General features: G+C 52.2%; 1 protein-coding gene across 4 annotated transcripts in view; it reads right to left on the bottom strand.

The window, feature by feature from the left end:
• Positions 1 to 2,205: 2,205 nt before the first annotated feature.
• EXTL3 (exostosin like glycosyltransferase 3) overlaps positions 2,206 to 13,777 on the bottom strand; it is a 246,123-nt gene continuing 234,551 nt past the window's right edge. For all 4 annotated transcript variants that reach the window (XM_074991465.1, XM_074991462.1, XM_074991464.1 and 1 more), the window contains 2 exons: positions 12,922 to 13,050; positions 2,206 to 7,991 (listed from right to left, as the gene is read on the bottom strand). In XM_074991465.1, coding sequence (XP_074847566.1) covers positions 7,782 to 7,991; positions 12,922 to 13,050 — 339 coding nt within the window. In that variant the 3' untranslated portion in view covers positions 2,206 to 7,781. The remainder of the gene's footprint in view (positions 7,992 to 12,921; positions 13,051 to 13,777) is intronic.

Genomic DNA, 13,777 nt, shown 5'->3' with positions numbered 1-13,777 from the left:
CACATCATTTTGGAGTCCGGGGACGACCATCAGTGGGTCAGAACTTTCGCATGCACAAGTCCACTTCTATGGAACTTTCTGATGGGCCGTCCCCGACCCAGAAGTGCAGCAACACAAGGATGAGACCAACGTTAACAGTTCAGAAGCGAGTGGCAATTGCTCTGTGGAACTTTGCAACCCCCAACTATCTTTGGGGGAGGGCTAGACAGACCAGCCAAGGGCCCTATAAGAATGGGGAGGCCCATAAATGTGCCCTCCTGCACTCCCCACCTACCCCACCCCACCCCACATGACGGGCAAGTACTCCTGCTGGGGAGAGACCGGGGGCTTGTCCTGCTTGGCCTGCCCAGTGCTCCCGGGGGAAGCAGGGTTTCTGGGGGCTGCCCTGATCCATTTCCCCCAGCCCCCAGTGTTCCGAGTGGGGAGCAGGGTTGGGGTGTGGAGGGCTGCCCAGCTCCCCACAGGGGCTCACCCTGCTCCACCCTCACAGCCTGCTGCTCCCAGTTGGGCGAGGGGTCTGGGCTTGGGGACTTGTACCACTCTAGAGGCCCGGTGCTCCCAGAACAGAGCAGGGGCAGGGCACTGGTGATCCACCCCAGCTCCAGTGCTCAACCATGAAGCAGGATCACAGGTGGGGGCTTGGCCCAGTTCCCCTGTGCGCCTGGTGCTCCTGCTGGATACACCCTACTCCCCTCAGTCCTCCACCCTCTATACCCTGCCCACACAAGCTCCTCCTACCTCCGGGGTCACCTGGAGGTGGGAACAGGCTGTTCAGGAGATACCTCTTCTGTGCCTTGCCAGGTGTGGATAGGGCAGTGGAGCAATTTGTACAGTGGGGTCACCGAGGGCCATTGAACCAAACCGTAAACCATGGCAAGCTAGGGGGCGCTGGGCACCCCTCATTCCAGCCCCTCTGGGCATGGCACATGGAGAGAAGTGGCACGTGCCTCTCTGGTGTGCCCATTTGTTTCTCAGAAACACAAGAGAAGCTTCTTCTCACGCTCACCCGAGACCCTCGGAGCTGGCCTAGGGCCGCACAGCTGGGGCAATTATCACAGGCTCAGCCCAGCTAATGGCTCTTTCCCAGACCCAACTAGCTCCCAGCTTTCCTGACTGCCAGCCAATCACCACCTTCTCTGCCCTCTGCTCCTCCCTCCCAGGGGAGACTCAGCAAGGCAGACACCAGCACTGGTACAACATTCTGGATGGAGAAGCATGCCGAGAGGTGCATGTGTTTCATGGGGAGAGGCGGGGGGGCTGCTCTCTTTCTGAACCCGCTGCTGCTTTCCCTCCACGCTGCTCTCGCTCCCGTCGCCTCTCAGCTGACAGCACGAGTGCTGAATCGTGACAGGAGAGGGCACAGTAGAAAATGCCTACAAGCGACGGCATGAGACCAAGCACCTCCATCTGCTGTCTGGCCCAGGGTAAGGGGCAGACTGGGAGAGAGCCGAGCAAAAGCCGTGAATGCAGAACACCACCTCCATTAGTGAGACTAGAAATAACTCCTCTAGCCTCATTTGTCTGTCTAGTGGTGGGGACACTGGCCTTCAGCCTCCGTGCATGTTAAAGGGAGCACTCATGCACGTTGAAGGGATAGCTCGGTACGAGCACTGGCCTGCTAAACCCAGGGGTGTGAGCTCAATCTGTGAGGAGGCCATTTAGGGGGCTGAGGCAAATAGATTTAAAAAAAAAGCCTGTCAAGGATGGCACTCAGCCCTAACAAGAGGGCAGGGCACGAGACCCAAGGTCCCCTCCAACACTATGAGATGTGCCTCCATATAGTCTAGTGACCAGGGAGAGCTCAGTGGTTTGAGCACTGGGCTGCTAAACTCAAGGTTATGAGTTCAATCGTTAAGGGGTCCATTTAGGAATGTGTAAGAGTTTTTTTTTTCTTTTCCCCTTTGAAGAAGGGGAGGGTGCTTGGTCCTGTCAAGAGGGCAGAGGACTGCACTCAATGACCTCCCAAGGTCCCTTCCAGTTCTATGAGATGTGTATCTCCATATATTAATTTAAAAACCCAAAATGGTGTGTCAGGCAATCGCCATGGGCCGCTCTCGCTTGCTCGGCCGACCCTCCCAAGACCTGTAATCGGCACCGGGATTGGCCCGTTTGGGGCAGAGAGGTGGCTAGAAGTGGCCATTTTCCCCCTTTCCCAAGAGCCATTGAGACATGCAAACGCTCAAGTTCAACTCTCCGTTTATTTGATCCGGTTACAAAACCCAACATATGAATATTGTGCTCGTGTCAGAGGGGCGGCTTTTTTTTTTTTTTTTTTTTTTTAAATATTGTACAGCCATTTAAAACCTGATGCTCACAGAGCAGTTAACACAAACACAGTGTGAGAGGGAAAGTTTGGGAGCTGCTGTGACGGCAATGGGAGTTAATCCAAAAGATACAGAAACAATATACAGTCGTTGGGGTTCCACCGAAGGAGAAGATGCTATTTACAGAGAACATGTACAGCAACATGTGTGACACAAGAAAGACCTTGATTAATCACCAGGAGACCCTCTGGCCCAGTGCCTGCTCCCATGTTAAGGAGCAGACAGCAAAGGAGTACACAGCTGATGGCCCAAGGTGGAGGGTTGCAGGGGTGGTCGGTGGTGAATTAGAGTGTGACACAGTAGATACTAGACATGTGCTGGCTTTGGACTGCTTGTGCCTCAACCACTGACCATGTTTGCAAGAAATCTGCTTTGCCTGAAACCTCACAAGGCAATAGATTGACCAACTGTGACTCCCTCGCCCCTCCTGAGAGCCTCTGCTGAAATACAGGTTGCAATAACCGGGCAGAGAGACACTCGCTGTGGTGTTACTGGCCTCCCACTGCACTGCCTGCTCAGTCTCCAAAAGCTGAACGGCTTCTGCCCTCACCCTGCGCTGCTCTGCAGGTGAAAAGGTGGTGCCAACCAACATGGCTGCAATCAGCACCAAATCGGGTTTGGGGAGAAAGCAGCAACCACGCCTGGGCTGTGTAACTGGAGGGAGTTTGCTGAAACAGTTACTGAAGTCCATCTGCAAGGCAGAATGGCCGGCCTTACAGTGGTTAATAGAGCACAGCAAGGGCTGTATAGGACATACACCCAGGGCTGGGACAGTCAGGAAAGGGCTCTGGGAGTTAACAGGGAGATGCTAGGAGCAAAGACCTGCCTGGCCCAGGTTTTGGCAGCTGAATTCCATCCATTAAGAGATCATAACCCGCACAGTGCGGCGAGTGCATTGGGGGAGAAGGGGGCAAATCTATCCACACGCCTAATGTCAGAGCTAATTCTCCCCTTATCAGAACAAGTGGGACCCAATCCACCCTAGGAGTCACAGAGGGATGAAGCTGGTCCATCACCTGCAAAAGGAGACAGAGTCAATGCATCCTGCCATCTGTTCCTTTCACACCTGGCTGTGTAGGATTACAATAAAGCAAACCAAAACCACACAGCTAGGACCACCCCTGCAACAGCCTTGCAATGAAATATAAGAGATCGCCGCCTCTTTGGATGGAAAGAGCATTTGCAACTCTTTGAATAGCACTTACAAAGGATGTGGAGTAAGAATGGGGTGGGGAAGGCCCAGAACAATTTGGTTTTACATTTTTGATTTGACTGGCTGAAATAAAATAAAATAAAACAAAAAAACAAACACACAGATGGAAATAAACATCCAGTAATACAATAATAAAGCAACAGAGTTTTAGATTTTGTGCTGCCAAAATTCCGGCTCTACGGCTTCCGATTTCAAGAGTAGCACAGCTGCTTGTCATGAAAAACTACTAAGTTGCTGGCTCAGTGGGCTGAACGGCAGCCGTGCCTGCTGGCTGGGGAACCTGGTAATACCAGCAAAGCGGTAACAACATTAAGAAAAAAAATGCCCCCCACAACACCCAGAAATGCAACGAGATCAATGGGACACCCATCTTTGATTAGCACTCACTAGGTGTATTTCAACCGGGAAAATAATAAAATCATCGGAATAATAAAATCGCCCCAAAGATTTTGAAAATAATTTGAGCCGACGTTTGTAATATATACATATATATATTTTACAATTTTTGTCATAAAGTGCAATCCACAGTCGTCCGCATTCATCACCATTTGAAAATTCTTGCTTGTTGCCGGTGAGGTCAGATATGAAAGAGAGAGGAGGGAGTAAGCTACAATTTCAGGGGATGGAGGGGGATCTATATCCTACACAGACACCTACTCAGCTGTCCACAGCATCCTCTTTGGGCCCACCCGAGCGAGAGCAGAATTAGCGAAGACAAGAGCAGAAGGCTTGCGAGGCTTTTTGGTGAGCTTACGACTTCTCACCAGGGATGGGGAGTCAGGGTCATTCCTGCTAACAGTCTTATGCTACTTCTGCCCCATGAGGGAGCAGAAAGATAAGGCCACAGGCTCCTTCCCTCTCTATCAATGGCCACTGGTTGCATTTTTAAGGATTTTCCCCATCACGGGGTTTGCTCTGAGAGCCTGATATTTTTGTGGCTGTAAACAAATGAAAAAAAATTGATCTTGTTTCATTTTTCTCCTTGGTGCTGGGAGACAAGCAACAATATAAAGTGATCTGCCCTCTGCTTTTCTGGGAAATGGCAGCATTGTACTTAACAGGATGGTAGCAGTTACCCACCCAGAGGGGAGCTGGGTGGGAGGGTGTGGTTTCCACCCCACCCCAGGGCTCAGATTTTCTTAGGGGTCTGTCACTTTCAACTAAACATGCGGGAGACTTCATGTAAGCTACTGAAACGGAGATACAAGCATGTAGCGCTCAGCGTTGAAAACAACTCAAAGGAACAGTGCAAGTTCCAGGTCTGCTTCTTTACTGATCGGTGTCAAATGCCCCTGGAGCTAGGCTGAGGGCATGCGACAGATAAAAGTGGGTGTTGCTTTTAATTGCCCCAACTGTCTCCCATCCTGTGACATGACAGATTGCCACAGGGACAAACCGGCCTAATGGGCAGGTCCCTCCTCCTGTCTCTCTCGACAACCCGAGCTACTGGGGAGAGCTTGGGAAAAGGCACCTTGCTGAGTTACAGGGGTGCAGTCAATGTGGAAATCACATTTCCCTCCGGAAGTTTCGCATCTACCATAATAACCAACTCATGCTGGTTACACCCGTCAGAGGAAACTGTTGTGGACGCTGTTGTTCTGCCTGGTGAGCAGTGACACTGTTTGGCTGGCAGTCAATGGTATCACTCTCCCAGACAGCTCTGCAGAGGCAGCTCCACTGCAGAACATCAGGGCACCCGGGGCGTTTCCCAGTAAGGGAGGGGAAGGCCGCGGCATGGCTGGTGCTGGCGGCTTTCAGGCCTGCCCAAAGGAGCTGTAAAGACACAGCAGTGGAACAGGAAAACCCCTTTGTTTGGCTCACCTGACTGAGAGACTCTAGTAGCTGGGGTGGCACTTTAGATCTGGAACCAGCATTGGTAAGAATCAGCCAGGAGATGATGGGATAATACCAAGGATGATTTTAGATGACAATGGGTTGAGTTCCCCGCTTGGCCACTGGGGACAATTAACGCATACTGAAAGCACCACTGGGACACGGCTACTTTTCCCTCTGCAAGGTGCCATTCAAAATCAAGCAGCACAGCTGGTCGTTCCGAGAACTATGGGGTCTTTGCTTGCGTCATGGGAAATGAGCGAGCGATACAGCCGCGGGCAAGGGAGAAAAAAAACAACTACAGCGGTGAGGAGTGCAAATGCCAGGGGATTAGTAGCCGAGATCACAGAGCGCCACCGCCAGATCTGGGCCAGTTTGTTGCAGAGGAAGAGGAGCAGGGAAAACAGAGACCTTTGCCAATTCTGCAGGCAGAGTCTGTTTTGAACTCCAGCGTGGTCCCCTCTGAAGAGAGCCAGGGATGAGGAGCAGCCCTGCCACACCACGTGTATGTGAGTGCATGAGACAGCCAAGCTGTGGCAGTCGGGTGTGTGCCTGAGTGTGTGTTTGTGCCAGCAGGGTGTGCGTGCGCGTGGGGATTTTCAGGCAGGAACACTGCAGCCCATGACAGTTTTACGTGATTTCCAGGGGTGACCAGGCACACACACCGCGCGTGGCCACACACAGTCTTGTAAAGCAGCCAGCCCCCCCGCCCCTTTGCTTTCACTGTGCCTGGCAGTGACAGGCTGAGAGGGGGCCCAGTCTCTCTCTCCTGCTGCGGGCAGAACAGAATTGCAGCTGACAATTCCAAGAGGAGAAAACACGGGAGGTCCTGCTGAATCTGAGACCCCACTCTGAGGGGCCAGGCAGTGGGAAGCCCTGCTCACCCCCCGCAGGGGCCTCATACCCAGTACAGCTCGTCTGAGTCCATCTACGCAGCAAGCAGCCCTCCGGCTGACCTGGGTCAGCTGGCTCTGGCTGCAGGGCTCTGAAATTGCTGTGTAGAGGTTTGGGCTTGGGGTGGAGCCCACAACCTGGACTCCAGCCTGAGCCCAAACTTAGCAGTGTTTGGCCCTGCAGCCTGAGCCCTGGTCAGGTGACCTGGGCCAGCCATGGCCATGTTGCTGGTCTTTTAATCCAGCGTGCAAGTATGCTATAAAGCCATCTGCCCTCCCACACCCCTACTAGCAAAGCAGTGGCCAGCTCCCTGCTCCCCAGGGAAGAAACTGCTGGGACAGGTGATATGGCCCCCACCCAGCCCTGGTTTTGGAACAAGCAGCACCTGCCTTTCACACTGTTAGCAGTGAGCATTCCCGATGCTCTCGCTAAAGTATAGTGCATTTAAACCCAACATCCCAGCTCCTTTTACAAGTGATCAGGCTACAACACAGGCCTCGGGGCACCAGAGAACATCCTGGTTACTGCAGGCCTCTGCCACGACAGGAGCAACCTTTAAGAGTCCTCAACCAAATCGGAGGCCTTTGGAGCGGGAGGAGGTTAACAGGGCATAGGAGGAGCAGGAAGGGAAACAAGGCCAGGAGTGAGCCCAGGGCTGTGCGGAATGGGGCTCAGAACAAGCGCGTGGCACAGTAACCTGGACAGAGTAGGGCAGCTGGAGCCTTCAGGATGACATCCCCTTGTCAATCTGGTGCTAGCAGCTGGGAACCCGAACGTCCCTCTCTGGGCTGTGGCAAAGGTGATGAGGTGAAGGAGGCAGCAGGGGGTCGAAGGGGAGGTGATGAAACCTCATCAACGTGTAACAACTGAGAGGCCTCGCTAGCCAGCGAGGAAGATAAACCAGAGGCCTCTCGCCCAAGGAGCACTGCCAGCAGCATCGGATCATCGTAACTTGGGACGATCCAACCAGGGAGCGGAAAGCAAGAGCGATGGTCCCCCAGCCCCAGCAGGAGATAGCACAGAAGACAAGCAACAGACCCAGAAGCTGCCCAGGGGCTGGGGACTGCTTCTCCCCCACCAGGCCCCCCCAGCACCCTTGCTCTCTTACAGGTGTCCCACTACAGGACAAACAGGCCCCCCCCGCCAAAAGGAAAAAAAAAAAAAAAGCCTCACGCAGCAAATCTAAAACCTTTTCATTTTAAATAACAAGAATTAAAAAACCGGTGGCCCTTGGCTGAGGGACTTGTTGAACTCCAAACCCGAGTCTCCATTTCTTCAGTGTACGACCCCACAGGTGTCTTGGCACAGGCCATGTGGTCCGGGTCCATTCCACGTGGTGTAGCCCCCCCCCCGGGGGGTGGGCGGGTAAGAAGTATGGATTAGAATCCACCTGCTTCCTTTCACTCTGCGTCTTGGCCGAGACCTGAGACGTTGCTTGCTCGGAACCCGGCAGGAGACAGCCACCACTCCGCTCTCGCCCAGGTCCAGAGCGCCGCCGGGACCCCAGCGAGCCCCTCCTAAATGAATTTGAAGCATTTAGTCTTGTCGTGGGGCAGGCGAGTCTTGAAGAGGACCGAGTCCACCCGGAACTGGGTGTACAGGAGGGGCATGTACCCGTACACCCTGACGAAGAAGTTGATGCACTTGTGCCGCTCGTGGAAGTGCGAGTCGTCGTGCGAAAGGGCCTGAGGGCAGCCGGGGCAGCGGAAGGTCCAGCGTGAGGTCACCTGGGAACAGAGGAACAAATAGCATCACCCGAGGCTCTCCAGAGCCTGAAGCAGTCAGCAGTCCCTGGCGTGTGACAGCAGCTTCCCAGCAGAGAGGGGCCAGCAGAGGCAGCGAAGAGGAACGCAGCTGCTAAGGGAAAAGCCGGGGGAGCCGATGACAACCCTAGTCATGGAATTTGCCTTCTCTCAGGTGGGGGTGGGGACCCGTTTTTGGGTCAGGGACCACTGAGCCACGGAAAAATAATCAGTCGGGGGCCACGGACAAGTCAGAAGTGAAAAACCAACGGCCCCGTCAACCTGGAAGAACCGAACGCACGCCGGCCCGGCGCCAAATGGAGGAGGAGGGGGAAAAAGGACACCCTCTTCTCTCCCCGCAAGCTCCAGCCTCACAGCGAAGGGGGGAGATGAGTACAGGCAGCACGTCCCTGCAGCGCACAGAGCTGCGTCCACCCCTGTGCCAGGCAGGGCCTGTGGCTGGCTCTGGTCCCTGTCTGCCTTGATTGGGCCTGTGAGGTTCAGGGCTCCCTGCCCACAGCAGTGGCCAGTGCTGGCTCTCCAGCCACAGGTCTCCCCTTGCATGGCTGGAGCATCAGCACCAACATGCCCTACAGGGTCAGATCTGGCCTGCAGGCTGTGCCTTGACCTGCTCTAATGACTCAACTACAACTGTCAGCTGAGCACTACGGGGAGGACCGGGACTGGCCATTTCACTAACGTCCACCCCTCCACCTGCACAAGTCTCAGGGAAGCCAAGAGCCCAGTAGCCAGAGGGAAGAACACCACAGACTGACTCATCAGCATCGCTTCCTGCAGCAGCTGGGCCTTCCCTTGCGGTCTCCCGTCCAAGTACAGACCAGATCCACACTACTCAGCCTCAGAGATGAACCACTGTATCAGGCCCTGAGTGGACAGCTTCAGGGAGGTGCTAAAACTTCTCACTGACTCCTCCAACTGCACGTCCAGGTGACCTTTTGTCCACCTCATTTATCAGTTTTAAGTCCAGACTGCGGTGCTCTCTTGGCCCATGATGTACAAGAGATTGAGGCGATTTAATTCAGAGAAGGCCCAAAACCTACAGCGTGGGACAGAGAACAGCACAAAACACAACGAAAGGGACAGGAGGGAGCCTGGGTGCTGCTGGAGAATAAGGGGCATTGAGGAAACGGTGAACGTTTAATCTGTGGAACTCCTTGCCACTCTATGCCCGTATGTCAAAAACGCAGCAGAGCTGAGAAAGGATTAATCATTTATGTGGGGAGCAGGGAAACATGCAGTTATATCACACAGAACACGGGCAAGCATATTTGACATCTGGCACAGACCCTCATGCCTCAGGATACAAACCAAGCCCCAATGGATGGACACTAGGAAGCGACTTCCCTTATGGGCAGGTTTTCTCTCACTGGAGGGATTCCTGCACCCTCCTCTGAAGCTGGCTGGTACCAAACAAACAATCAGGATACGGGGCTAGACAGATTCCTGGTTTGATTCTATAGAGGGGCTCAGATCAGAGGGATGCTCAGGTCTTGTAAATCGGGGCTGTGAGTTTAATCCTCGAGGGGGCCTCAAATGAGTTTCCTGGCAACAGCTTTCAAGGGTCTGGGGCAGATTTGATAAACATCTGTCAGGGATGGTGATAGGTCCTGCTGTGAGTGTGCGGGGGCCTGGACTTGACGACCTCTCAAAGTCCCTTCCAGTTTCATGATTCAATTCAAGTGGGTAGGAGGAGGATGTGGGAATAGAGGTGTGAAGAGAGATGGACACGTTGAATGGAGGAGCATGGTCTATGTAGTCTAGGTACAGCGTGAGCTCTCTGCAGATACTAGTCTCCCACCAGCCTTCACTCTCCTCTGCCGAGAAGTTGCAGTAACCTAAAGCAGACTAGCCGTTACTGCAGAGAGAAAGGTGCCCTCCTAGACGAAGCAGCTGGTCCAGCACGCATCAAATCCTTTAGCTACACAGCTGATCTGAAAGGCCAAAGAAATGCTTGAGACTTGTTTATTATTGCTGTGGACATCAGCCTAAAGAAGACAAACGCACTCGGTCAAGATGTTGCTGAATCCCCATCAATCAGCATCGACAACTATATGTTAGAGGTCGTCCACGAGTACATTTACCTTGGGTCCACCATCACTGACACCCTGTCGTTGGACACTGAGCTAAATAGGAGGATCGGAAAAGCGGCCACAACTCTGTCCAGACTCAGCAAGAGAATGTGGAACAACAACAAGCTGTACAGTCACACCAAAATGCAAGTCTACAGAGCCTGCATCCTCAGCACCCTCCTTTATGGCAGCGAGACTTGGACCCTGTATGCCCGCCAGGAAAAGAGGCTGAACATCTTCCATTTGCGCTGCCTCAGGCGCATCCTTGGAATATCGTGGAAGGACAGAGTGACCAACACTGCCGTCCTTGAGCAAGCTGGAATCCCAACCATGCACACCCTCCTCAGGCAGCATCGGCTCCGCTGGCTTGGCCACGCCCACAGGATGAATGATGGAAGGATTCCAAAAGACATCCTGTATGGTGAGCTAGCCTCTGGCAAAAGACCTCCCGGATGCCCCCAGTTGTGCTACAAAGATGTCTGCAAGAGAGACCTCAGAGAGGCAGACATCGAGCTGGACAACTGGGAAGAACTAGCAGACGACTGCAGCAGATGGAGGCAGGGGTTACACAAGGGCCTTCAGAAGGGCGAGATGAGGATCAGACAGCTAGCAGAGGAGAATCGAGCGCACAGAAAGCACGCTAAGGACTTGCCAGACACCCACTACATCTGCAAGAGATGCAGCGAGGACTCTCACTCTTGTGTGGGTCTTCATAGTCACCGTAGATGCTGTAAATGAAGCCCTCAATTGAAACTATAAAGGGCGCGATCCATAGTCTATGCAGACTGAAGGATGCCTACTACTACAACTACTACTACTACTAGACTATAGCGAGCAACTGTCCGGCGTAGGAAATGTCACCCTGACGTGGGTCAATTACAATGCAAATTCCATTTCCACAACAGATGGGAATCTCCCCTACAAAAGGAGAAATTGTTGGGAATGAGGGCAGGTAATGCTGGGAACGAAGGTGTGGATTCACAAAGCTTGCGACCTACCTCCTAAAAAAAGACTCCATCTGTTCTTTACCTTCCACATGCCTAAAGGCAAAGTTCTTGCTGTAGCAGTGACTTTACCAAAAGGCGATGCTGCTGGTCCTTTCAGGCTTTAGTTCCAATGTGTAAATTCAAAGGAGAAAAGGCTGCTGAGACTTATGTTTTACGTAATGGATGTAGCTTTAAAAGGGAGTTATTGATTTTGAAGCCATGTTTTGTTAAGATTGCTTGTGTTGAGGGGTCTGAGAGGGCGTTACAGGAGAGAACTGAAAATAGGTCCATCATCAAGCTTTAGGGGAGCGTTGGGTATTTAACAAAAACCTTCTCTGGTTGCTACTGACAAGCTTCTACAAAGGATGCAACTAAGCAACTACTGATAGGCTGTGCTTCAGGAAATTTGCCAGTCTTATTTCCCATTGGCCACAGCTACTCTTAAACCAATACGCTTTGAAACTGAGACACCAAGGTGTTCAGTGAGGCAGTGCCAGTCCTAGGATCACCGTGCTAGAGACCGGTCTCCCAGCTCTGTGCTCAGGTTGCCTGGACAATGCTCTTTGTCTTATCAGACTATAGTCTCCCTTGGCGGTCACTCGACAACGAGTAGGACATCTTCTTGGAATGACAGTTCAAGCTCAAGTCTGTATGCCTGAGAAGACTTGGTATTGAACAGAACGGCATTCTGAGTCCAGGCTGGCACATGCTCTAAAGTAACTGGTAACGAGTAAACAACAAAAGAGATCCCTAGTTTCCAAGGCCAAAATAGAGCTTATGCAAAATACTAAGCAACAACCCATTCTCCCACCCCCGCATTGCTTGTTGACATCATTCATTACATTGAGATGCTGAGGTACTATGATGATAGGTGCCTGTCCTGGACCCAAAGGTAACCAGATGGCGGAACGAAGACTGAAACTCTCTGGGTTGGCTCTGTTCCTTTGGGGACTGCAGACACACGCCCGCATTTTCAGGAGGAATTAGTGATCGGGAGTGTCTGTTTTTGGGACTTCCATTCTGAGATATGATGAAGCATCTGATTTTCAGAAAGTGCTGAGTACCAACCCTCTGAAAATCAGGGCCTTGAATGGGTCTTAATTTGGACACCCAACACCAACCCTAGACATCGGTCTCGGCCCCTTGTTTTCTGGGACTGTGCTACAGCGGAATCAGGTCCCACTAGCCTCATTACTTCTCTCCACTGGAGTGCAGAACTTGGCCCTTGGATCCCCAGTTTATAGTAGCACAAGACCAGAGGCAGCCATCAGAGGCTCTGCAGACACATGCTGCACAGCAGATGGCCAGCGATAGGAAAATATACAGTCCTCGGTGGAGAAATGGGCTGAGAGGTGCAGAGGACTCTTCAGACTGTATCTGAGGGGAAGCAGCAAGACCACTTGTCGAGCCTCTCTCGGGAAGCAAGAGGACTACAGTTATCGACTCTGATCCCTGGAGTCCCTTGCTGGTTTGGGTTCTGCTGGTCTCAGACACAAACTGCACCTTTTATGGAAAGCAGCTGGGAGACATGCAAACCGAACACCTGCTTGAGAGGACTTGAGCCATGGCATCTCACTGATCTGTCCCAGCCACTTTGACTACCTGTGCTGCAACGTGCATCTATTTACAAAGGCCTGTGTGTGAAGTCTGAGCAAGCTGGGTTTCCCCGATTCAGCAATAAGTCTTCTGCACCTGGCTCTCTCTCTCTCTCTCTCTGATACGTCAGCCCCTTGGGCCATGCTTACAGTGCCGAGAGAGGTACCTTCTAGCAGGTCAGAGTAAGTAACTATTTCTCCTGAAATCTGAAGCCCTCTATGAGGTTCCCATCGGCTGCTTTACCTTGATGGGTGGTTTCCTTGTGATGTGAGAGACTAGAAAGTTCATGGCAATATCCTCACAGTTGATGTATTCATCTACCATGTCCCGGATGGCTTGTGGCATCACGTAGGAATACAGGTAGGCATAGTACTGAAACAAACAAACATTCAACAGTAAAACACACCCAAGACAAATGGTGACATACCAAATATGGGCCTCATCCAAAGCCCACTGAAGTCAATGGAAAGGGTCCCCAAAACAATGCTGCGGGTAGGACTTATCTCCAAGACATGTTCTGCTCCAGTCACTCACAGGGTAGCAGTGAAGCCACGCTATGGATTCCATTACAGACCTGCAGCTCATGGGACCTCACTCTATTGCAATCTGAACATGCATGGCCACCCTAGATCTTGCTGATCAGTCTACACAATGTTTCTCCTGCATCTTGGTCACTTCCACACCAGGGATGATGGCAGAGGAAGAACCCTTTAAAGACACAATATCTCATTGTTGCAAAGGGATAAGAAAAGTCTATTTGTTCTCTATTGCCTTTCCCAGACAGGAGGAAGGAAGATGGCTCTGAACATCTGTCAGGGATCTCCCCATCTGTCCCCGATCTCCTCTCTTTTTATAACGGTAGCATAGGGCTAAAGCCACACTACTGTGGAAGATTGATCTGCTCAGGGTCGATCTTTTGTGGTTTTGTTTCATGCATGCATGAAACGGAACTTTCCAGGGTCAAATTCAACCCTGGAACTCCTCGTGAGCGGTGAGGATTAAGGAAGGCTGACAGGAGTAATGTTCCCATTGACGTTCTTCCTTGTAGGGTTGCAGCTGACTGCTGATAAGTCAGTTTTAGCTACACGCTTGAAGTAAC

This window comes from Carettochelys insculpta, chromosome 3 (genome assembly GCF_033958435.1).
Source record: "Carettochelys insculpta isolate YL-2023 chromosome 3, ASM3395843v1, whole genome shotgun sequence".
Lineage (NCBI taxonomy): Eukaryota > Metazoa > Chordata > Testudines > Carettochelyidae > Carettochelys > Carettochelys insculpta.
The sequence above is the reverse complement of the archived record's forward strand: the minus strand, read 5'-3'. Positions and strand labels throughout refer to the sequence as shown.